This window comes from Ptychodera flava, chromosome 7 (assembly GCF_041260155.1).
Source record: "Ptychodera flava strain L36383 chromosome 7, AS_Pfla_20210202, whole genome shotgun sequence".
In the NCBI taxonomy this organism is placed as follows: Eukaryota; Metazoa; Hemichordata; class Enteropneusta; family Ptychoderidae; genus Ptychodera; species Ptychodera flava.
Window position 1 is genome coordinate 35,748,360 of NC_091934.1, and position 26,107 is coordinate 35,774,466.

A 26,107-nucleotide genomic window follows, 5' to 3' on the forward strand; every position below is an offset into this window, starting at 1 on the left:
TCAGCAGGCAGCTCCCACTGAGTAAACGGATATGCCTACACCCGAACAACCCTTTTTCAACTGGCATCTAGTTCATTGGAAAATTGTGAAAAGAGGGAATAAATATTATGATGTAAAACACAATCTATTATACTCATTTTGTGTCCTGGGCCTGAACCTGACAGGTTTGCCTCTGTCTGTTATTTGGAATTGAAACATTGCTGCATCCCTTGTATTACTCTAGAGTGTACAAAACTGTCGTCAAATTTACCACCTTCCATGAGCCCATTACCCACGTTGATGGAACAGTCCATCTTTATTATATGATCGGATGATCGCTCTGACAGTCAGTGTTTCTTCAATGTATGTAGTTCTGATTCGAAAACTAGTAATACTATGCATATATACAAAGACAGGACACAAAATGACAGCGGCAAATCATGTTTTACACTTTACAACATTTTATTCCCCCTTCAAAACTCTCCCATCAACTACATGTAGCTGCCATTCGAAAATGTTTTTTCTAGTGTAGACATATCAGTTTACTCAGTGGAGGAGCTGCCTGCTGAGTTTGGTGGATTTCTTATCAGTCTTCAGACCATAAAACAGACTCTTGTTCAGGTAAATGCCAGGTCATATAGCAAAGTGCTCGGCCAAGTTGCTGGGTAATTACCTAATTTGGTGTTCCAATAACTCGTGCGCCAAGTGTAACATACGACATTAACAGCACATGGTTCGCAACTGCGGAATATTACACACATATTGACTTGCCATATGGGTAAAAGCAAACCCTTGCTCACCTGAGGGCCTGAGAATCACCACAAAACAGTCTGTTTCACAAAGATGTCGGCCGTCAGAAACACTCCTTTTTGATGACTTTCAGGCCCGAGAGAAACATACGGCTACCGTTACCCTAATATGGTCAGTCAATGAATTTGTAACGCACCTCACTCAATGTCACTGAAAAATCAAGAATAATCTTGGTCGTAGATGACACCACCACCTTCTTTAACCCTTTGAGTGCTGTATTTGTTCCCACCAAAATTTTAGTGCAACATTTTTACCAAGTTTTATGAATTTTTCTGTAATTTTTTGATAATTTTGGACCAAATGGACATCACATTCTATTGGCTACATTTTTGTATCAAAATTTTGACTAAAATCTGAAAAAATATGACTGGAGTATACTTTCTAAAGGTGACAAAGATTGACTTTGGCGCTCAAAGGGTTAATACCGACTAAAATGTGTGCATGCATAGGTGGCACACCAAAACTTAGATTGTAAACAGTTGCCTTGAACTCTGAATTTTTCTGTTGACAGTATCCAAAACTCTTATAACTGGCTCATTGTATATATCAGTTGGGAAATGACTCCTACCATGCAACCATAAATTGACAAATTAGAGCTGACAATATACAGTATACGCACTAAAACCCCTCTAAACTGAATCGTCCAGGGTCTGAGCAAACTGTTCAGTTTAGAGAGGTTTATACAGGTCCTTTTAACATAGAGTTCTATTGGAATGGGACTGGGAAAAGGGTTCAGTTTAGACCGGGTTCAGTTTAGACAAGTTTTACTGTACTGTGTAAATGATACCGTAGTTTGTGAACCGTACCATCCGAACAGAATAATTTCCAATCACTATTTAAAACCAGATGCTTGATTAATGATATGTGGTTTATAGTATCTCACCATATCTGTTTACTAGAACACATTTCAGTTTCCTTTAGTTGCATGAAGGGAATAATTTTATAGTGACATCAACAAAAAGTGAATGTTGAAATTTCATGTGATGAAATATGAACTAGATGTTTCGAGCCATAGTCATCCTTGTTCTGTTTATTGGCCATCTATCAGTAAAACTTTCAAGAACTGACATATATTTATTTTCTTGGTTCTATTTAACAGCGACAGCTTTTTTTCAAGTTCTTTAAATTGAAATATTCAGGTTGTGAACCCACCTAAAGCGCCTCTACTTGCATTGTGGGCAATCTGACCATACTGGTTATGGAACACACTTGTTCCAAGACAGAGTGCGTCTTGCTGTATTGGCACATAGAATTGTGGTTGTCTCCTTGCCACAAAAATTTCACATAAAGAATCGAGCATTCTCATGGCCTTTAGCTTTGGCAAGAAAACCATAGCCCCTCAAGTCTCAAGGGTCTATGAGAAAACTGACCAGCACAACTGTTGTTGAAAACTGATGTACCCTCCAGCGTTGTAGCTCTATCATGACTGTGTAAATGATACAAGTTGTCCGAAGTCATGATTAGTTAAGACTCGATTGCATTATGTTGATTGCATTTAATTCAATGTTTTGATGTTTGAATGGATATAAGTGGATCTAAAGCTTCATGAATATTCATAGTAAGTTACAGTGACAAGGTAACTGTGGTGAAAGTGATATTTCAAGCTTTGCAATGACAGAAAGGTCTTTACTTACCGTTTATGTGATTTGCCAAGAAACATCATTGTATCTGTGCGCAGGTATTAACCTCTTGTATTACCAATGTGTATAATGGAGGCAGTCATATTGCCAGTGTGTTACATTATCCTGTCCGCCTGGCAAGTTTGTATATAGATGTTATTATGCACATATTGGCTGACCATGAGTGTAATATATAGCACATATTGGCTGACCATGAGTGTTTATGCACATATTGGCTGACCATGAGTGTTTATGCACATATTGGCTGACCATGAGTGTAATAGCATACACTTGTTGCCCAAGGGACTGAGAATCGCACCAAAACGCTGTGTTTCACAAGGCTGTAGGCTGAGGGAAGACAGACTTTTCCAGGCGACTTGGGCCTGAGGGAACACAAGCATATGCTGTTACCCAAATATGGTCTGTCAATATGTGTTTTGTAACACACCTCATCTAATTTTCTTGCTGAAAAATAGAGAAGTTCCTCACTTTCATCCTTTGTCTCAGTCCCAGATAGTACTTCCATAGTCTTTATGTATACTAGAATGTGTGCTTATGTAGACAGCATTGCAGTACACAATTGTTCTGAATAGTTGAGTTTTTGGAAATTGCTAAATGGAACTTGCTCTTTGCATGTGTCAGTGTCAAAATGACGCATACCTGCAACCCTAAATTAACAAATCGCAACAGAGGGCTTGATTCTGGTGTGTTACAAACTTTTATCTTATGGTGATATATTGTGCATGTGCACCTGATATCCTAGAGATAATCTGTTAACATCAAAGACCGTACCATTATGTTTGGAGATACTGTTTACATATATATGCACATTGGGTACCAGGAACTGTAATACATACATGGACCTACCATGAAGGTATAGCATATGTGTGGTTCCCAAAGGCCTGCGAGTCACATAAAAACAGTTTCACAAGGCTGTTGGTCTGGGGAAACAGCCTGTCGGGGCAATTCACTGTTCCACAGGGAGAGATACATGTATGCTGTTCCCTAACTATGGCTGGTAAATATGTGTTGTGTATGACAGGTCCATATTCCCTATTGAAAAATGAAGAGACTTTTCTGCTCAGACAGTTGCGGGTGACCTCGCCATTAGTTTGTTTTGTGTTCATGTGTACATATGTAGATGTTGATGTAAAACCTATCCAGATGACAGTTCTTTAGATTGTTACCTGGTCAGGTAACATTCTTAAAACTGTTATTAACCAGTTATTATTGGCTGTGTGACAAAGTACATCACATGACAGGAGATTGACAAATCATGACAGACATCTCGGATGATAGTACTAGTATTAATGTATGCATGATCACCCAGTTCCTTTAAGGTAGAACGTGCCTCGGGGACAGATATTCGGACTCTCAAACTTTCACAATTCTTTCCTGATATATCTTTTTGGGGGGTTCAGTTTAAAGCTCTTGGTTTAAGAAAACTTTTCACTGAAATAAGGCATACCCCTCCTTTGCCTAACTAAAACAAATAAAAACAAACAAACAAACACCTTTATTGATAAACATGAACACAAATACAACTCTTCATTGGTTCTTTATTGTATAAGAAAATAATCATGCATAACAAATAAAGAAAATACACATAAACAAACAAGGAGCCAAGAGTTCCCTGTCCTGTGGTACTACAGTTGCTCTTCTTGAGTAGCATTGATTGTCCTCATAGGTTTGTTTTAGAAGGCACTGGTTTTTGTACACAGAATTAACATGAGTAGAAAATTTCAGTTGGGAGACTGTAATGCTAAACTCAACCAGTCCCTGTCATTTGTGCAATTCCTTTATTATCTGCAAAAATTATTTTAAAATTATTGGCAAGACATCGGCACATCTTCACTGAGAAGTAGGAAAGTAGTAGGATTTTCTACCAGTGCATTGTAATGCAATCATTTGGACTTAAACTTTCAATCCCTAACTGCTATGATAGTGTGATGTTATGACAAATCAAAGTATGTAAATAAGTAAGAAAATGTCAAATCTTGATTATATATATCCATGTTGCCCCGTCGCCTTATATGGAAACAGTTATGTACCTCTGGAAAACTAGGCCAATGGAATGATAAAGTAACATCTGTATTGGAGTAAGAAAATCCAAAGAACTTGCAAAAAAGTAAAACCAAATCATTTCAATTAGACTGCTCAAGAAATTTGGAGTTTGCTGAGAGGAATGCCCTTTACCTGCCAGTTCATACTTTTACTTTTACAGACTAAAGCTGCTATATCATACTAAGCCAAGTGGGTGGAAATACATATAGTTTTCACTCAATACCGCTTTTTACTGACTTGGCAAATGGGGAAGTGATACTGTCTAGCAGGTATTAGGGTTGAACTATAGCTGTTCCATTTTTGTTGAAGTGCGCCCTCTATCGTCAACATTGGTTAAAATTCGGACGCCTCTGAGAAATTTTACCATTATGTCAGCATGTACATCACTGTCAATTAATTTCAGTTAACGATGGGGTTTGCCATAACTTCTAATGTGCTTTTTTGATACGATACACGACACTCTTGGGGATATGCGAATATGCATGCCTGTACCAAATTCAAGCTTTGTACCTTTCACATCTCAATTAATCTGTTCACCCAAAATGCTCCATAAACAGGTCAACATTAACGAACACCATTGATAAAGATGGGTTTGAGTCAAGCAATGGAGGTGAAAAGGATGAAACATTTTGCTGCTAGCAATACACACTGAATTGAAAAGATCAAGCCATAAGTAGATCGATTGATCTAGCTTTTAGTTAAATATGGCGAGACATCAGGCCATACACCATGTAACAGCTAAAGTTGCTGTATACTATACACAACATGTTTATGCTCTGTTCACTGCATTGATCATATATTGATCAAAACAAGATGAAAGCTACGTCAAATAAACATACACATGATATGGAAATCTTTCTGTGCATGTACCAGTATATATCTTGTAGTAAACTATTACCGTATACTCTGGTTATATACAACTGTAATATAATCTTTAATTTAGAAATGGGTCTTGTACAATGGTAAAATATCTGAAGAAAAAAGGTGACAAGTACAGTATTCTGAACTGTTTTGATAGAATGCAGGCAAGATTATCTACTATCAAAACACCATGGCGTCTTTTCTTCATAGAATGTTCAGTCTCTGCTGTGACCGATATACATACATCCATTTGCAATATCATCACCATGGATGTAGGTAGTAAAGTTGCTGAGAGGTTTACAGGAAGCTACATATTTCAAGATAGATCTGACCTTTCCATAGAAATAATTGCAGAAAATTGTTCCTTTTCAGATGATAGTATGTTAGGCACATTTGTCATATCGTATACCGATATTAAGTACTGGATATGTTCATTTTTTTGTAAATCTGACATAATTAAATGACTTGTATATTATATCAGTGTCTTTGATTGCCTCAAATTTGAAGTTCTTTCATGATGACAATTTCATATCTTTTAAAAAAGTAATATGATGAAAGAAGTCTTTCGTGAGACAAAATGGAGTTTTTTAAATCGGCATTATCGTCCACTTGCTGTGATTGGTCGAAATTTGAAATTCAAATGACACTGTTTGACAGGATTACCGTAACGTGGATGGAACTTCTGTGACCATGTCAGCTGACCCTCAAGTTCGGCTTTATATGGTTCTCTTGGAAGAAACATATACTGATACACATCACCTTTGACCTCCATGGTACATCGTAGCTCTCTTAGTTTGCAACAGGCATTTACTACAGATCTGATGTGCTCCTTTGAAAACTGTAAACCACCACGAATGTTCAAATATTGTAGGTTACGGCAATGATCGGCGATGTCAACGAGCGTCAAGTCAGTCAATTTTGATCGGTATGTGCGCAGGCACTCAATGTTCAAATACTCTAGATACTGGCAACGCTTCACAAGAATCTCCATACCTTTGTCTGTAATGCGGTGGCAACCATACAGCGATATGAACTGCAAATATGGACAATGTGAGGCAATCTGTTTCAGGTCACCGTTTGCAATCTTGGAGCAGCACGACAAATTGAGATGTTTCAAAGCTTTGTCTGTGATTGCATTAGACAATGCAGGTGATGTCGACATCTTGGTTTCTGTTCTTTCGACACTGATGCAGTCACTGTCATCTTGCTCAGCTAGTTCATTGCAGTAGGAAATCATACCTTTTGAACTGCTAGTTTCTATCTCATCATTGTGCGTGTGATGTCTGCCAGATATTACCAGCTCCGATTCGTGAAACCTGGGGTCAAAGTTCAACTGGGCAATATGATGGCATGTTTCAAGTTGTACGATTTGAAGACTGGGACACATTCGGACTAAGCTATTGACACCCTTGGAGGTTAGCTGGACACATTCGGATGCTTGCAAATGGCAGAAATGTCTACAATGTTTGGCAACAGAGCAGAGAGTATTGTCTGTGATTGCAATGCAGTTTGTCATTTCAAGATGTTGGAGTTGGGGGCAGTGTTCGGCTACGGCTACAAGACCTAGATCTGTGATTCCAGGACAAGAACTAACATTTAGATAGGTCAACTGTGGACAATGCATTGCAAAGTGTTGGACTGCTACATCCGTTGCATTACCTTGTATGTGTGAGCTAGTTTGATGTTCATCCTCATCGGGCTGTGAGCCACTTATATCCAGGTGTCTCAGTTTTTGACAGTTCATCGCAATGTTGCATAAACCAACGTCAGTGACGTTGTGACAGCAGGATACATTCAGGTGTTCCAACAGTCGGCAATTTCTACCCAGTGCTGTCAGTGTCTTGTCACCGATCATTGTGATATTCAAAATGACCGTACTAAGATTCGGACAGCTTACAGCAAAGCGCACGATGCACTCATCATCCAGTACCGTAAATCCACTACACGCTAGTTTACGGAGCTTACTTAGTCTCTCACACAGCACCATCATCCAATCATCGGATAGATAAAAAGATGCACTCTTTTGGAGTACAAACTCTTCTAAGTTGGACAGCGCTATTTTGCCTTCGTCACTGTCATCCTCAGCGATACGATCCAAATTCTCAGAAACTGTGAGGCTCTTCAACTCTGACAACCGATATAAAGCAGCCTGTGAATTTGCAGTGATGTTCACACAATTACACATGGCAAGTGTTTTGATCTTGGGGCACTTCTTTGCGATGAACAGCAAGGCTCCATCAGATATCTTAGTACCTGAGATAACCAGCTTTTCTAGATGGGACAACTTCTGCCAAGGCACACAAGACTTGCATCACTCAGCTCAGAGCAATTTTCCACATCGATACTGACCACATGACTGCATCCATCCAGCACAGACATCAACTCCTGATCTGTTAGGTCGTGTTGATTGGAAAAGTTGACAACCCTCCACAGAGAAAAGTCATAGCTGAGTTGATGCCATCGTTTGCAGGTCGGTCTCACACCGAGACGCACATCCACATGATCAAGATACTGGAAAACATGTAACAGAATGGAATCTGCCAAATCTTCTATGCTGCGCGTATTTAGACTTTCACAGCTCATCTTGAGATGGTTTCTCAATGACTTCAGACATTAAAAAGGGGACCAGAAATATGTACCCCATATCTTGAGCCTATGAAGATTATTTCTGGCATGAACTTGATCAAACTGGAAGGCCTGTCTTCATAAATGCATCTGGGCAATCCAGTAGAACAGCATAAAGAATTTTATTGGTCATATCTTAATCTTTAGGCATTCCTGTGATTAATAAAAAAATATGGCTACTGTTAGATTCCATAATATTGTAATTGTAAATGCTGCTAAAAATCTGTGTGTAAATTAAAAACACGGACTAATCCTTGAAATTCTCTTCAATTTTATATCTGGGTACTTCAGTAGCTTTATGAATGAAGGTAATACTAGTAATTTCATGAGATTAACAGGGAATTTATGCAGCAGTCAATGTAATCCCTGAGGGACCCCACCTTGGGCAGTACAGTACAAATTTGGGGGATTAGACCATGTTTGCCATAAAACTGTGCCCAAGTGGGTGGGGCAACTGTCTCATATTGATCCCCTAGTCACTTTCGTGGACAAGCACAGAATTAATGAATGCCCCACCATTGGGGTGGAAGAAATGTGGGGGATTTACTTGTTTTAGTTGGGGATTTTCCAGATTGTCTTGCCCCATGGGGTGGGACATTTGACACATTTCATAAGACTAATTTCCAAATCCCGATCCGCACTATGCCCCGGGGGGGGGGAGGGTTTGGGGGTTGACATTGACTGCTTCATTATTGACTCAACTTTCTCGACCAGTTTATATTTCTGATCAATATTTCACTTCAATTCGAAGCACGAATTATACGATGTTATCCATCTTGTGTAGAGTGAGATCACGGAGGTTCCGATTTCAGGACATTTGATTCCCCCTAAACGCTATTGATGTTAAGAGTTTCTCACACTTTACTAATAAGGCCATAGAGGTAGAAACAAGACTCCCTAAACCGCAGTCGCTTGTGGTTCGACACACGGCGAGGGCCCCTTTACAATGCTTACAGTGCCCCTCGCCGTTTATCGAAACTACAAGCGACTACCCAATTCCTCTCTACACACCTGATGAACATGATTTGTGACGTCACTTTTTATCATAGTTTCCTGTCGAATGATTGATGGCAGTAATTTTACGTAATGGACAACAATATATCTCGAAAGTCTATACAACAAGTGAAAAAAGTTCGAATAGCATATAACAACCTGTCATAGCAATGTTGGTTTTCCATTACAACGAATCCAACACTATCGGAAAAACCAGTGCCTCTTGTACCTGGCACGGTGAAAATGTTGGTACACTGCGTACTGCAGTACATGTCGATGTCGCGGCAGTCACGACCAACGATTTGGTTGGGAAATCCAAAGGTCGGCGCCCAGTCTGGTCGGACTATTTTCTGATGTAACATTAAAAATACCTAAAACACAAACAGTTTGTTTACAGAAGTAGTGTTTGACGACTTTTCTCAGCGTAAACCCGGGACAACTTCGCAAAATGCGAGCCGAGAAATATGCGGCAATGACGTCTCCACTGCACTGAGGATAAAAGTACTCCGGAAATGAGAAATTAAAGCTCGTTTGTAAGCAGACTGTAGGTTCGAACAAGCACATTATCCTTGAATTGATAGCAACTCCTGATTAACATTTTAAAAATCCTTTTATTTTAAGTTTGTGTAATTACATCATACTTAAATATAACTTTTTCATATCAAATGGATATGTTTCTGCGAGGGAATTCGAATCGGGGACTATTGATAAAGTCACCCATTATACATCAACCGGAAGTGTTTAGCTCTGCTCTGTCCGCATTCGTTGTCCGACTCTTTCCATTTTAGCTGTTTGACCTATATCCATTCATTATTCTGTTTTGAAACATACTCTCGCCGATGACGCTCAACTATCAATCCGGTCTGTGAAACTTTCCTTGGTCGTTTCTCCATTCCGCCTCGATCCATCGGGTACAAGGTTTTCTGGTGACTGTCCCTACAACTTCGGGGCTACAGGGTTCTGCCTACAGCTACAGGGTAAGTTCCGATAGGTTTGTAATTTGTAATGTAATACGCAATTCTCGCCTCGTTGCCCATTTTTGTCAAATTCTGTTTAGGACGTGTTCGCTTTAGTTATCCTTTGTCGGACTACCACCTTTCCGAAAAAACTTTTCCGACTAACTGACTCTAAGAAAGTTTTTTTAACTTAATTTTAAATATTTCTTAAAATGAAAATGTACTCATTTATCTTGTGCGGTTTAACTCAAGATAAATAAGCTTAATCTTAGCACGGCTCAATAAGCTGAACTTTTAGGGATGAATACCCATGACAACAGTTCATCCTTTACTCAAACATTCGATCTTCAGCAACGAACTTTATATGCACACCAGTTGTCACACCTAGTTTTGATAGAATAACGTCATTATGTCGACTGTTTGGTTTAAGGTGGTGACTAGTTATCACGCCCGACTTAACAAAAATGTAGAAAGGCTAGAACAAAAATATAAAATAAACTGTGAAAGTGGGGCGTAGAAGAGAGGTAAATTTGTGCTTTATATAAACTACAGATGTATGTAGATGTAGTTGGGAATTTGTCAATGAGACCAGTATCATTGCAAGGAAAGGAATTCCATTCACGTGGATCTGGTGTCTGACTGTGCACCAGGAATTCCACACCATACTTTCAATTTTCGAAGAGTTTAATATGGCAAACCATATCCAAATGAAAAGCCAAAGAATTTGAAGTAAAAAAGTATGGGAACCTTCACAGAAATGGAATAGGCGAGTGGGATTTATTTTATATCTGTAAATACCTGATACTGCTGCGTGTCTTCAATATTCATTTAATTACAATGTAAATGAAGAAAAAGCTTCAGGCGTTTTGTGTTGATTGTAAGGCATGTAGTGTTATTTAGGGATCGGAATCGAACAAGAGAGAATGGCTGGTACTTTTGATGTGTTGCATGCTTCTGTACTGGAGTTGAAATTGTAATCTCTGTGGTAGGTTTGACTACCTAAATCTACAGGTCATGTGATTCTCACTGACTCTTGCTTCTACCCATCCCAAACTGAAGGAGTGCCATTATTTTAATTTGTCAGCTAGGCTTGTCCCCTCCCACACATCACGTCTTCTTATTTTGTCACCAAGTGAGAATTATAGTCTTGGTTTAAATTTGCTGACAAGGAAAAGAAAGCCTACATGGCATATTGGACTGTCGATATGGGGCTACTTTTGCATTTTATTGTGTGCCAGTGTTAAATAGAATTTAACACAAAAGAAACAAACCAAATCAACTATTCTAGTTTTTACATGTCTGTGTTCCTGCCAATCCTGGTTCATTGGCACCATCCCCATTGTTATATTTGAAAAGAATTTAAATGACAAGTGGCAAACATATATTGTAAAATTATTCTTTGTAATGTGTTGATTGTGGGTTTAAAGGTTTTCTGTTTACCATTCCTCGTTAAGTGATTGTGAAGAGTTAATTGGCAATATTAATATGTGAACTTTCCTGTCTGTTCATTCTCTGATATTCTTAATTTCTGGTAGTTTTTTTAAAAAGATTAATCAAGGATGGAGTTTCTCTCTAGTCAAGACCTGCCTTTTAATTTGTCATGCTTTTTTAGTCCTGTTTTTCAGAAGAAGTCCAATTTGCTATATATAGAGAACAATAGGATTAATTATACACCAATTATGAGCTGGTAAAAGGTTGAACCTGTTCATCCCCAATTCTCTGTAAACAGGTTCACAACCACCAAAAATAACAGTTGGTTTGGCCCAAACCAGGGAGATGAAAGGGTAAATGAAACCATGGGGACAGCAATTGAAGTGAGAAATCAGATACCATGCTTACAAGTAGTTATTTAGCGATATTTTGGCAAGCAGTTATTGTTGAAGGTGTTGACACTGGTTATGTGCCTATTCACCTGAGGATTTAGATGCCATAAATTTCATATTACTCATCTAGAAATTTCACAATCGTAACATATTTCCCAGATGAGTGAAATACTGTTGCTTGGCAAATTTTTATTTACGTAATAATCAACTCACCTCAACTTATCAGCTGCTAAGCATACTTTGTTAGTGATACATTGCTATACAACACACAACTGTGACGATAAACAAGGGTCAAAGGCCAAATGTGGGTGTGTGCACTTACTGTGAGGTTTAAATATCATAATGCTATGTGTTATCAGCAATTGCACTAAATTCATTAATCTACCGGTAAATATTTTTGTAGGCTTCAATTTTAGACTGACCTTCAATATGTTTTATGTATAATAAAATATGCATACACAGTTTTAAAAGAGCTTTTACTGTATTCCAATCTAGAGGGAAGTCATGGTTTGTAGAAATAAAAGTGTCTTTCATGAGGAACATGTACAGTCGCGATGTTTTCAAAGGACTAAACAAATCACAGGAAATCCAAACAAATGATTCCAGATATCCCGGGATAATCTCTTCCTGGTGGCAAGTGATTATTTTATTTAACGAGCGTTACAATTGAAAACTATTAAACAGTGTATTTTTTAGTCTGTCAGAAAGAATTTCCTCTTTTCTTTGACAATTATCAGGTGTATATGTTCGTTCAACCTATTCTTCTGTTTGGAAAGGTGTATGCATAGTTGATTTTTGAATTTTCATCTCTCCAGTTCTTGTATAATACAATCTGATTTTTACCACCATTGAAGACAACAGCTATGCTTATCGCTTTACGTGAACTTGAGCTCCAAAGTTTGACAATTCTACTGTGTTCACGATGCACAAATGTTGTTCTTTACTGTCATTTAAATGAGTTTGCATGACCTGGAAAAAAATTCCCAGTCAAAATAGTTGAAATGTTTTCGCAGAAGTATTATGATAACAATGGTACATACAAGTTGATGATATTTTAGCCATGAGAATAGTTTTCTTATGTAATGAAAGTAAGTACTGTTTAGTTTTGACATTTTGAAATGATACTGGTGAGTAAAAAATGCCTCAAGTTCTTCCTCTTCCAGACATGAATGGAAAACAAAACTGAAAACTGACCTTTTTTGGTGTCAGCAAACTTTAAATCATGTCTGTGTGCTGATAATAGCTGACACAAAAATTTTCCCAATTAGTATATTTTTCATCGGCAATACTGATCAGAGATTGAACATAAAAAAATACTAAGTTGCTCATATCGACATGTTGTCAAAAGGGCAAATCTTTTTATGTTTCTTCTTGTTGAAAAATGAAACCCTGATAGAAGTATGCTGTAGAAGGGAATGTGGTTCAGTTCACTAGTTATCTTGGAAATCTAGAAAAGCAATGCTGTGCTAACAGTACACCTGTCTGTATCTTTTGTTTGGTATACAGTTGGTGTGTGTCACCCTGCATTCTTTCAGTTTTCACCTCACTTCAAAAGAAAATGACGGAAAATCCAATGCTTTGTCCGTCCTTTCACATGCAAAGGTCGCATTGACCTAGAGCCTATTATTTACCAACTTGGCTGTATATTGATAACACCTCTGCAAAGTTTGATGTCAGGTCCCTGGTGGCCGTAGTTAGACATGCCCCATGGAATAATTCAGTGCTAAAATACTTGAACCGTGAACTATTCAGAAGGTGATTGTATTGTGAAAGTGCCTCTGCTGTCTCTAAGTTTCACTTTTCTTGGACCATTTCCAACAAAGCTGGTGAATTTGACAACCAGTAGTGCATTTCTATCCACATTGGAGGCTTCTACCTATGAAATATCATTGTTGGCCATGGTATAGAGAGTGAATACTTAATGGCTAGGTTTCCTGTTGGTTTGCCCTGTGTTTGTACCCTGCAGAAGAGACAGTGGTAAACATGATGCAAATGAGGTATAGCTGTAGGGGGTCTGTGTCTTCAGTGCAGGTATACATGTTGTGTTCTGCTTTTTAGCAACCTCTGAACAAAAGTGAATACACAAAAAGTTGTGATGAATGTGTACCAGCTGCAGATTTGCACCAACATTTTAGCAGCATGGCATTTTCATGTCAAAATTAAAAATTCACATATTATTCTCAATGGGGTTACTGATATCTTTCTCTCAATTGAAACATGAACTACCTTCTACATGTATGTCTGAAACACAGGTTATTATAGTAATAAAGGGAAAAATTATCTTGTACGTTTAAAAAAGTAATGATTTTGAAAATTCTTGAAATGTGATTTTATAGTTTCAAAATGAATTGAAATTGCCGACTTCTCAGAAAAAGATGAATTGGTCTGTACAGACCAAGGAACATTATGTGCAGAAATTTTCAAACTGGAAGACAGTAAACTTTTGATCGGTATAAGAAATCATCATAAGAAAGTGATAAAATCAGAAATCCAGTGTAGATATCAAATAAATTATAATTGGTGTTACAAAAATTATAAATGACAAATTTAAAATTATAATAAAATTTCTAAACATTTGAAAAGTCCTGTTACATTTTCTTGGAATTCTTTTGAGTAGAGACGTAATCAAAGTTGCCATGCCAAATATTTAGATTTATGTCAAAGTATATGAATACCACGATTTTTTTTCCAACATGATTGTGTACTACAGTGTCAGTGCAGCATTATTTTGTCCTTTCTCTCCGCCATTTGTATCCCATTGAAAAATTTACTGCAGTGTCAATAGTAAACCTGAATGAAATCATCATTTATTGAACGTACAACAAAACAGTAAACCTTTATGTCATGTAAATGTATTGTCATTTCATGTCAGTTTTTGGTTTAGTATGTATCATGATGAAAAGCCAAACTACATACATGTATATGGTATAAACTGGCCAACAATAAAAATTACTTAAGATGTTTGCTTTCAATGGTGCAATCCAACACTCATAATCCTGTTGATAAACCCCCTTTTAGTCTTTCTTCAACTTTACTTGTAAGCAATGTCAAACTGCCCTGGGTTTACTTCAAAAGGTCATGGGGTCATCAGAGGTGAAAGGTCAGATACAGTGAGAGTCAGAAACCAAACTGAAGGGAGTCTTCAATAGCAGGCCATAAATGGAGTGATTCTCTCCACCATGAAATGTGAGTACAGCTGTCGATAAGTCTTGGCTCTTATAGTCATATCAGAGCCCAGGTACTTCCTTTCTTGGCCTGCAGTATACAGTTATGTTCAATAGTATATATTCAATACAAGAAATAACGTAACAGACTTACCATAAAAGGCTGCTGATGTGCAGCGTGCTCGGAAGGTTATTTCTGATTGGTTGATTATCACTATTCATAGCAACCCAGGGAGTCTATTTGTATTATTCAATTATAACAGTAAGATTCAGCCATCCGATTGGATAACATCTTCTGAGATTAAAAGGTTTAGCGCGATGTCTAGTTCCCACTGTTTACAACTTTCATGGCAAAACATTCTTATGCCATGCAATTGTTTCAGTTTTATCATATGGAGTTGCATATAATGTGAATACACTTTTAAACCACAGCTGATTCTGTTGTGGGCTGTGGTTTTGCAAAGTTTTATAATATCGATATTATCACCTTTTGTTTATGTTAACACTTTGCGGATTTTTCTGAGAGTACGCCCACTCGAAAACCGCCCACGGGCGGTTTATTTGGGGGGTGGGCCGTTATTAACAATTTCCCACGGTATATGCGACCAGCTTCGAGTTCGTTGTTTCCGCAAATTATTCACGTGATTCCCTCGGAATATACAGGCGGTACACTCTTGTGTTTACATTGTTCGGATGAGTAATGTCGTAGTCTGTGAAAATATCGATTTCATTACATGACTTTTGATCGTGGGAGAAACATCGGCCGCCATGTTGTTTGTTTACATATTTACGAGCACACCGAAGATCGACAAAAAAAAAAGGTCCGACGCACCAAAATTGATGACATAGACGCGGGTTGTCGTGACGTAGAACGACCAGAGAATAAATCCCGTATTTTTTAGTTAATTGGCGGTAAATTTTTACCGAATTACGGCCCTGGGCCGTTATTTAGCTACAGGTGTGAAGCAGACAATGTAGCCATTTTCTGTTTAACGGCCCTGGGCGTACTCTCAGAAAAATCCGGTAGATGTTTATTCAAATTGAACTTTATCAGTGTGAAATGTATGTGTACATACCTCCTAGTTTCCTATCTACCAAGTTCCATGACCAACATTGGCCAATCACAGTGGACAGTATCATATTTAGTATAACCGTGTGTTGTAGTGATATGATATTGCTGTCATTTGTGTTGATGAGTTTATGTGATGTTTTGTCATGGAATCGGCATTGGTCTCACTTCTATAAATAAAGGCAACAAATTTCAGCAAATTTAGTCATCTTGATAATGATGTTATTGCATAATTGTCCAATGATTGAGAGAAAGGGTCTATGGTCCAATGCATCATGGGAATATGTTGGTTGAAGATCAGTGCTTGTCATGTGACTAGTAATGATGTTTTGTTTGCTGAATATTATCACAAAAGAAGAGACAAACTAGTCTAGTCCTCATTATTGTATACGCTACCCTATGACCTTTTCAGTGAGAGCCAAGCGTATACCGTAATCAAGGATAGGAGGTCCTAGACTAGAGGCAAACTGACATTTCAACTTACTGTAAGATTCAAAAGAATCTGAATGTTCAGCAAGACGACTTCTCTTCCCAGTGGAAGAACAACATACACTTTGAAGTTTCAGGCATTCGGGGACAGATGTTTTGGCTCATAAACTTTTTAAATTCTTTTCTGATCTGCCACTTGTGGGGGTTCATTTTAAAGCTCTTAGTAAAAGAAAAATTTGTACCATCTTAGTTTTTTCGAAAATCAAAATTTTATTTTTCTCTATAGAGTTCACACAGGGATGGTGGCCATTTTGAATTTTAAATAAATCTTGGTAAATCTTAGGTAATTTGTTTCTCTAGTACCAAGATTTGAATGGTGACCCTCAATTTCTATCCTTGATTTTGAAAGAGAATTCTTGAAAGAATCCTGTAGTAAAGTTTGAGCAAAAGGTTAAGTCTTTCATTCTCAAGGTGGATACTACCTTAATTACCCTATAACACAGTGATAAGTTGAACTGGTCCAGTGTATGGTAAACGGTGTGAATCCCAGTTGTTATGTACAGATGGCAGCCGGTTTAACCCTTTAATTATCAGACCTTGGAACATTCTAGTTTTCATCATTAATAACAAAGGGTGGATTTACCACTACACAGGAAAACAGGGAAGAAAGAGTCAGATTTGTTGGTTGGACTGGCACTGCCGGTATCTCTGCTGTGACAAAAGCTATTGAGTTGATGTCTGTAAACAAGTTACTGCAAAAGTTTTTGAAGTCCATTTCTAGATCACGCCAGTCACTCATTGTCACCAAGTTAATACACTGTGTGTTGTATTTGATATCAAGGAATTCATTTTAAAGGAATGTTGTGGTGGATTCACACACAGTACATGTTTTGTCAAATGGCATGTGGAGAGTCCGTTCTGCATTTCATAAGTGGGTGGACAGGGAGGGTTGGTTGGGTATCGGCTGATTCCAGTCACTTATTCAGTTCAATTCTAAGCCTGGGGCACAGTTTGGCATCTCCGTACCGTGTACTATAAAACAATACTTCGTTTTTAGCATAATATGCTACCCAGTCAACCAGTGATTGAGGAGCATCGATTTTGATGGGATCCAGTTACACTCCATGAATCCGTCCATGCAGTACCAAGTGACGATATTACATTGACTGAATGATTCACAAGGTATGTATGTCTGAGACTAGCTTTTGTGATACCCAAAACTCCGGTAATTTTGGGTACATATCAAAGAGATCTGAAGCTAGTATTTGTACATTCATATCTGAAATCAATCAATTAAACAAAATATACTGATACCATCCAAGACAGTAAATTATAGCTAAAGATACAGTAGATGTGTAAATCTGTGTAACAGGAATAGTTGTAGCTATCATTAACCCATTTCCTGGCAGACAGTATCGCTTCCCTATCTGCAAAGTTTCGTTGAGTGGAATTCCTGGAAACACGGAAAATGGATTGAGCCAAAATGAAATGTTTCATCCACTTGACTTGGTTTGTTATGGCAACTTTCATTTGTAAAATCATATTTACAGTGACTGTGTTTTCAGGGGTCTCTAAATGTTCAATTATTTTTTTACTTTCCAAGGTGTGTCCATTCAAGACAGTCTGCCATTCCACTTTCTACAGTTGTACTTCTGTAGACAGAAAGGAGGGATTATTGCTAGTTTCTCAGTGTAGGATGTCTTTCCAGTTACAGTGTACACTGTGCTCTAGGTTTTAAGGGGTAGGGGTACACTATAACTGAGAAGAGGTACGTCCTAGACTTCTAGTGTTTGTACACATATGAAGAGTACAGATTGCGTGAAAAGGTTGATTGAATTTAGAAATTCCTATTCAAGCCTTTTAACAAACCATTTCAGATTCCACCATAGTAGTCCAGAGATGTATATGGTTTATTTTGGGTTCTTTTAAGCCCCTTAACTACTTTTTAAATTCAAACCGGCCATATGATTGAGATAGGTATAATAGCACACACTTGTCAATTAACACATGGAACATTTGCATGCTGACTTCTGATCAGTGCTGAGTTCTGATCAGTGCCAACATAATACTATGAGACAGAATACTTTTCCAAATAGTATATCTCAATTCTGCCATATGCCACAGGTGTGCAAGTTCATTCTCTGGTTGATACAATGGGCCTGCATAAAGATTAATATCACAGTCCTGAAGGATTAGTTTTAGTTGTCCTGAATAATTCTTTTTTGGACAATTCCATTGATATGTCAGAAGCGTACAATTGGTAATTTTCAGGTCTGTTTTAAAAAAGAAATGGCATTGCCAGTCCTAGGATCTCTCCATTTGTGTTATTCTGAAGGTGATATGTGAGTCCTTGAATTATGCAGTGTTTAGTTACATCACAGTAGTCAATGGTGCATTTCGTCAAAACAAGAAAATGTTTCTCAGCCATTTATATCATGGAGGTGTGCCAAAAGGGTAGGGTTGTGGTGGTATTTCAAACTTTCGAGTGTCATCTGTTTTGAAAAAAAGCAAAACAAAACAGATTCAGATAGATCCAGCAAAACAGGATGTTATGATGCTGTGTCAACAAACAATGACAAAGAATGCACCTGACAGTCCCTGTCATTGACAAACACTATCCATGCTATGTCATACTGTCTTGTCAATGTTGATCTTGGTATGTTATTCTCTGTCAACTTAGGTGGCCTGTGAGCCATTTTGCATGTTATTCTTTACCAACCTGGGTAGTCTTGCAAGTAAGTTCATGCCTGCATTCTTGTGAATTTTACCAAATACAGTTCACTCTCGTACATATCCTTAAAATGATTTCAAGAAACACAGCCTGATGGTACTGTGTCTGTGGATAGTAAATGCTTGTGACATGTAATGTACATATGTTGATGTTAAATACATCTGTCTCTTTCAGCATTGTATATTTTATGTAAATTGAGGCACATACCATACATATTAGAACATAGAGTACGTAAATGCAAACACATATGTGCATATATACATACATACCGAACATGTACATGGTACACAAACATACACCGTATATGTGCATGAAGACATCCTTTCAGATACCACGGAATATTTCTGACTTGTTCAATATCATAACCTTTATCCTCTATTTTATCATGAATATGTACAATACAAAAATATTGTTACAACAGTCTTGTAGGGTAGAAACTTTATTATTGAGATTTTGTCTATTCCAAAGTTCATGATGATTTTGAGAAAGAAGATATTATGAAGAATGTAAAATATCAGTGTTCTCACCAGAAAAAAAATTTGTGGGACATTTTGTCCCGCTGACCAAAAAAAAGCGGGACAACGGATGATTTTTGTGAGACAATATATAAATATGTTAAAAAAGTCAAACTGCAAATACGAACCTTATTCTATGCATGGAAAAAATAAAGGACTCAACAACTCATTCAACTTAACAACTATTTTGTAAACAACTGATATTGAATATCAGTGCCTTTTAATGAAAAGTCTATGGGACTTTCGTTCTTTCCAGTGTGAAAGTCCATTTCGGGGCCCTCTACAATAACAGTAGTTGCTGGAGTGTCCAGTCGTTCAGCTCCAGTTGATTCCTGACATGAGTTACTTTTTTCGCACACTAAACCCCCTTTCACAACCAGCAGAAGGAATAGGCCAAGTCAGCATTTATTTAGATCAGGAAACATATACCTATGATGTTGTAAACAATCATCAACTTTTGACGTGAAATTTTGGTCGCCAGCCAAGGCTACAAATTTTGTCAATTGATTGAAGCATGGAAAAAAGACGCCCATGTCTCACGTATAAGTTCGCCTGGAATAATATACTTATCACATGCGCAAGCCAAGAATTGATAATTGTTTGCATAATAAGAGAACTTTCCTCCAACTATTCCACATTTAAACCTCGGAACTACTTTTGGAATAATATCATCAATCGGCAGTGGGCCAGTTGTCGATCATTTTCCAGTCGTAGGTACTAGGTCACGTGGGCGAGGAACGGAGCAAATGCCTGATAACATCACACAACACGTATCTCCCGCGAAGTTTATACATGATTCCAAACATAGCAAAGACCTAAAAATTATCTCAGACAAAGTTGCGTTATTTTTCGAGAACAAAATTCACTGAATCTCAACGGCACGAACACTATAACGTCGTTCCCGTCAAGACCCTGGTTGCCATGCGGAACTCACAGTATAATGCTACCAGCTTCGAGTTCGTTGTTTTCGAAAAATGTTCATGTAATTCCTTAGGGATATACAAGCTTTACATTCTTGTGTTTTCGTAGTTCGGATTATCGTTGTCGTAGCCTATGAAAATATTTATCGTGCCCATGACGCCTCCAGCTTCCGCGAATTCCGTGGACATGTACGGTATGCATGCAAGGCGAACACCACGTCCAGTGCGTCAGACTACCACAGTCTCGTGTGGTTCAATACACGACGGCCGCTGTGTGTATACGTAATGATAATGCATCCACACATCGGCCATCACGTATCGAATCACAAGTGACTGTGGCTTAAGTACGCCCTCTGACGGGTATTGCCTCCAGATTGCCTCGGTTTCAACCAGGAAGTGTAATTACTCGCGTCAATCATTTACGTCCATGGTGAGAAGTATTGGCTGTATGATACGGCCGGCCGCGCCGTACGGCTGGCATCACGAAAGTTTATAATTTCAAAGGCGCGCCACTATTGGCGCGCACGCCCAAGAAATCCGCGACAAAACAGAAAAATACGCGAGAATGTCGCGGAATCGCGGCCTGGTGAGAACGCTGAAGTATATATATATATATATATATATATATATTATATATATATATATATATATATATATATATATATATATATATATATATATATATATATATATATATATATATATATATATATATATATATATATATATATGTTCGACTGTGGTTTTTCAGGTTGTCCCCAGTGTTGTCGGTGGCGTGGTTATGATAAATTCGTTTGTAGGATATTACACACGTACCAATCTGCTGGTTCAAATAGTTTATTATATCTGCACAACGTTTCGTCCTAAAAGTAGGACTTCCTCAGGTGCTACAGATCAAAAAGTTTCAACACGGAGTAAGTTACAGTGATACTTTTCGTACAAAAGTTACATATCGGAGAAAATACTGAGTGACAGTATGGTGAAAATACAGGAGTTGTTTCTTACCTATTTGAATGGCTCAGATGTTGAATGGCAATTGGGAGAATGTTTGAATGTTTGAATGTGTATTTATAATGTGTATTTATAGTGTGGCTGGGAGGGCGCTAGTGCTAGCGCCTCCCAGCCACACTATAAATACACATTCAAACATTCTCCCAATTGCCATTCAACATCTGAGCCATTCAAATAGGTAAGAAACAACTCCTGTATTTTCACCATACTGTCACTCAGTATTTTCTCCGATATGTAACTTTTGTACGAAAAGTATCACTGTAACTTACTCCGTGTTGAAACTTTTTGATCTGTAGCACCTGAGGAAGTCCTACTTTTAGGACGAAACGTTGTGCTGATGTAATAAACTATTTGAACCAGAAGATTGGTACGTGTGTAATATCCTACAAACGAATATATACCGGTATATATATATATATATATATATATATATATATATATATATATATATATATATATATATATATATATATATATATATATATATATATATATAATACATGTGTATATATATACATACATGTATGTATATATTATATATATATATATATATATATGTACCGGTATATATATATACACATACACTCAGTACCTTCTGAAATTCAGAATGTCTTCTTTTATAAAATTTTGGTGAAACAGATCACATCTGGAATGTTAATCGCATTCCGGTACGCTCAAACTTTGTTGTGAACAAATAATATCAGTAAATGCTTTGGAATATATATTTGAAAATACAAATATACAGTATTCATTTGTTTTTGGAGTGACTAGGTTTAAGCTTATAAAAACATCTGAATTATCAAAAGATGTGTGTGCAAATAGTAATGAATTAATGTTGATATTATTTTAGAACAACGATGCATTATCTGTTACCTAATAAGGTAGCAGGCGCCTCAAAAGTGAAAGATTTAAACTTTTGCTCAAAATCCTCATTGAAACTTTCAACCATTTTCTCACCAAATTGAGAATAACACTGTTCATAGTTTGGTACTAGAGAAACAAATTACCTAACATGTACCGATATTTGAAATACAAAACAGCTGCCATCCCTGTTTTAACTCTTGGGGGAAAAATAAAAATTTCATTTTTTGAAAACCCTATGATGGTAAAAATTTTCTTACTCCAAGAGCTTTAAAATGAGCCCCCACAAGGAGATGAGATAAAAATTGTAAAAGTTTGTTAGTCAGAAAATCTGTCCCCAAGGCACATTCAACCTTAATGTAATTCCATGTCCGATGTCTTGAAAGATCGATCCACCATGTTATATAAGAGTACTACAACTAGATACAACAATTCATAAATCCAATATGACATACAGACTTTTATCAAAATCAACGTGCAAACAAACCATTGTACATTATGTCCTCTAAAAAGCCACATTTGTTGCAAGTTTTTGTTTTACGTAAAAGATTATTTCTGTAAAACCAATGGGAGATGCAGGCAATATGTTGACATTTATATTTACTAGTTCAAGTCTTTGTATAGTTCAAATGTGCATGTATGTACTAAAGAATAGTAATGTTCATTTGAAAGAGAGGAAATATCTCAAGGTTAACCAATTATTACAAAGTCGGATGGACTCTGTGTTAACCCATATTGGTCAAAGTACACGTACGCCTGTCAAAGTTGTCTTTATACACTATAGACTTGTAAAGCCTTTCCTTCATAATAAGTTATACATTTCCAACCATGTGATGATGGCTCATTCATTGTGAAGCAATTTCGATGAGAGGAAACTTGCCTTAATCTGTACTGGTTTAATGTGAACTAAAATGTACAGCTTTAAGAGCTAGAGTCTCAACTTTTTGTCAGCCAATACTCGTACACACACACACACACACACACGCAGAAGTGGAACACTACAGTGAGATTGTTGACTATATATGATAAATGAAAAAAATAATTTAAAAGTTAAAAAACCAGTTTAGTTCTTCTTTTGAATGACAGAAAGTCCTCCACCATTGTTTGTACATTTGTTTGTTTGCTGACATTTTCCTCCACGGTCTCACATTTCCCAAAGTCATCTGTGAATGAAGAGTGAGAAATCTTTGCTTGAAATCCAATGTTACTTAGTCTTTCCACATTCTTATCACCACAGGTTTTGGGCTGACTCCAGCTTGTTGGAAGGTATTCTGTTATTGGTTATAAAATTTACACACATATAAAGAAACAGTCAACCCTACAAAAAAGCTACAGGCATATGGGACCTGAAAATGTTGGTTTATTCTCTTTTAAATGTTTGGAATTGCAATATTTATTGGATATCTGGAAAAAGCAAGACTGCTCAAATACAGAATAATATATTACAGGGTTTCATGACTCTACTTAAAATATTTTTGTAATTTTGTTAGAGTTTTAGTATTTGATGTCACTGTTTATATAAAATGAATTTTGAAATCAACAAAGTGTAAATAACTTGTAACTGATTTGACGATGTTATCACATAGCGTTGCATGGATTGGCGGTATGTACACAAATAATTCCTGTCACCATTGGACTTCATTGGTATTCAAATGAATGACTCAGTGCTTTTCAATCACAATATTGGAATTTCTGTCTAACAGCGGACTTGCTTCAAGTCCATGGGGATATATATATCAAACAAATAAATGAAAGACATAAACTTCAGCAGACTGTCGCATCTGTGGTAGGCTGTTAGGTAGATCAGGGGTGGGGATGGTGGGTGAATGCGATGGCCCTCATTTGGCCAGCCAGGAACTGCTGCCGAGAAAAGCCAACTGAGGGTCAGTCTTGTAAAACAGACGTAGAAAGAGTTTAGAATTGGCTGATGAATATCCGATGCATATACCATCTCTTTTCCAGATGCATGGAATATCAAGTAGATAGCCATACACAACACTACTGCTATACAACTGAACATACAGCAGCAATTTAGCCATTAGCTAGATGATCCCATTCCTCTCAGGTTTAAATCTGTTGGTATCGGGTCACTCAGCTTTATTGAAAAACATATAACGTCCTGCATAATATATTTTAACCTGTTCACTCCTAATTCCTGGTAAACAGGTCTGTAATCACTATTGATAACAATCCCTTTTGGGCCACTTAACCGTTCAGAAAATTAAGTTATAAAGTACTGTAGTAATGGTGCATGGTAACACATTGGTATGGTAAGGAAGCCTTATATACCAAAAGGTCAAAGGTCACAGCGACACTATGAAAGGGCACATGTTCGTTTACAAAAGTTTCATAAACAAAATCAAACTTTCTTAATGAGCCCTTTGTGATTGTGTATGCATGTACCCTATCACAAATCCCAGGGTCTTATCAACAGGAAATTGGTTGATTTTCATCTTGCTTCCTCAAGGACCCTCCAGGGTTCCTTTCCCAACTTCCTCATCAGTTCCGGTTTTTCATGTCTTCATCGAGAAATCTGTTTCCATTTGAAGCCCATAGAACAATCAAATCTGTTGTCTACTCTCTCAACCGTCAGAAATGCGTGGTGTGCTACGATGCCACTTTAATTGGTATAATAACCAATCTCTCTGGGTCGTACATATATCTGCGGTCCCTTTAATCCGCACCACAGTCCCCAAACTGTGTCTGCACTGATGATCATGATGATAGGCGAGTGCTATAATGATGTCACCATATGGTCAAAATTAGATTTTTCCCATCAGCCAAGGGCCATTGGCAATCTGAAGTGGTTTCTTTTGAAAGCAGAGCCTTTATAAAGCATCATTGCTGAGATTTCTGTACCAAATATGGTATGACAGCACACACCCCTACCTACCATCATGCAAGTTATGCAAGATCCCATTGGCATGATCTCACTACATTAGCAAACTGTCCCATACCTTTGTCAGGGATATTCAAAACTCTTGTGCAGACTTTTATTGTCTGGATGAATAAAATTAAAGGCAAAAGTAGCACAAGGTGCTCTAGATAAAATATTGTGTCTGCCCAAGAAGTGATGCTTGGCTTTATCATATTAAAATGAAATACCCCCTGTCATATTACTCTTGTTAGTTTCTTTATTCAATTCCAAACCATGAAGTTTGAGTTGTGGTGGAAATTCACTTATAAACACTGGGCATTATAGAAAACAATTTACATGTGAACACCATTCACCAAAATATGCAAATACAATATTGATTTGCCAGTTCTTTACAGGGCATCAAATAAACTGTATAGATACTGGACTGAAATATGTCCAGAAATGAAATTGTTTGAATATTAATTGCCACAGAAGAGCTGTGATTTCCCATTGAAATATGATAACTATGAGTCAAGTTAATCTTCTCAGGGGCGTCTTACAAACAGTCACTCCAATTTGCCAATGTTCACCGAATCACAGGAGTGTAAAATTAACTGAACTTTTCCAGTTTACAGCTGTGATTATTTCAGAGATTAAATCAAACCTTGGTTTCATGGTTCCATATCACAAACTCATTAAAGACTCATTAAAGACACAGTTGACAATAAAGATGTTTAGATTATGTAAGTAAAAAGGTAAAAAATCCCCTTTTTGGCATGCCTTACCCATGCAAATGTCATATTGTGAGTATAGGAATTCC

At 37.3% G+C, this 26,107-nt stretch overlaps 2 protein-coding genes across 4 annotated transcripts in view; one reads left to right on the plus strand and one right to left on the minus strand.

Moving 5' to 3' along the window:
- Window positions 1-3,950: 3,950 nt before the first annotated feature.
- Window positions 3,951-9,473, minus strand: LOC139137420 (F-box/LRR-repeat protein 20-like). Its single transcript, XM_070705511.1, has 2 exons — window positions 9,111-9,473; window positions 3,951-8,111 (listed from the first exon to the last, which is right to left on the minus strand). Exon 2 carries the CDS (start codon window positions 7,516-7,518, stop codon window positions 5,932-5,934), a length of 1,587 nt encoding a protein of 528 aa, XP_070561612.1. The 5' UTR covers window positions 7,519-8,111; window positions 9,111-9,473; the 3' UTR covers window positions 3,951-5,931.
- A 195-nt stretch (window positions 9,474-9,668) lies between these two features.
- The window catches only part of LOC139137421 (uncharacterized), a 63,749-nt gene continuing 47,310 nt past the window's right edge, over window positions 9,669-26,107 (plus strand). The window contains exons 1-2 of one of the 3 annotated variants that reach the window (XM_070705513.1): window positions 9,669-9,928; window positions 14,806-14,916. The gene's annotated coding sequence lies outside the window, so the exon portion shown is untranslated. Of the gene's footprint in view, window positions 9,929-14,805; window positions 14,917-17,555; window positions 17,575-26,107 lie in introns of those variants that run through there. The other 2 variants (XM_070705512.1, XM_070705514.1) reach the window with 2 other exon arrangements.

What these genes read in the sequence shown, in the direction of transcription:
- LOC139137420 (XM_070705511.1), bottom strand. Translation starts at nt 7,518, where the DNA reads ATGTGTAATTGTGTGAACATCACTGCAAATTCACAGGCTGCTTTATAT.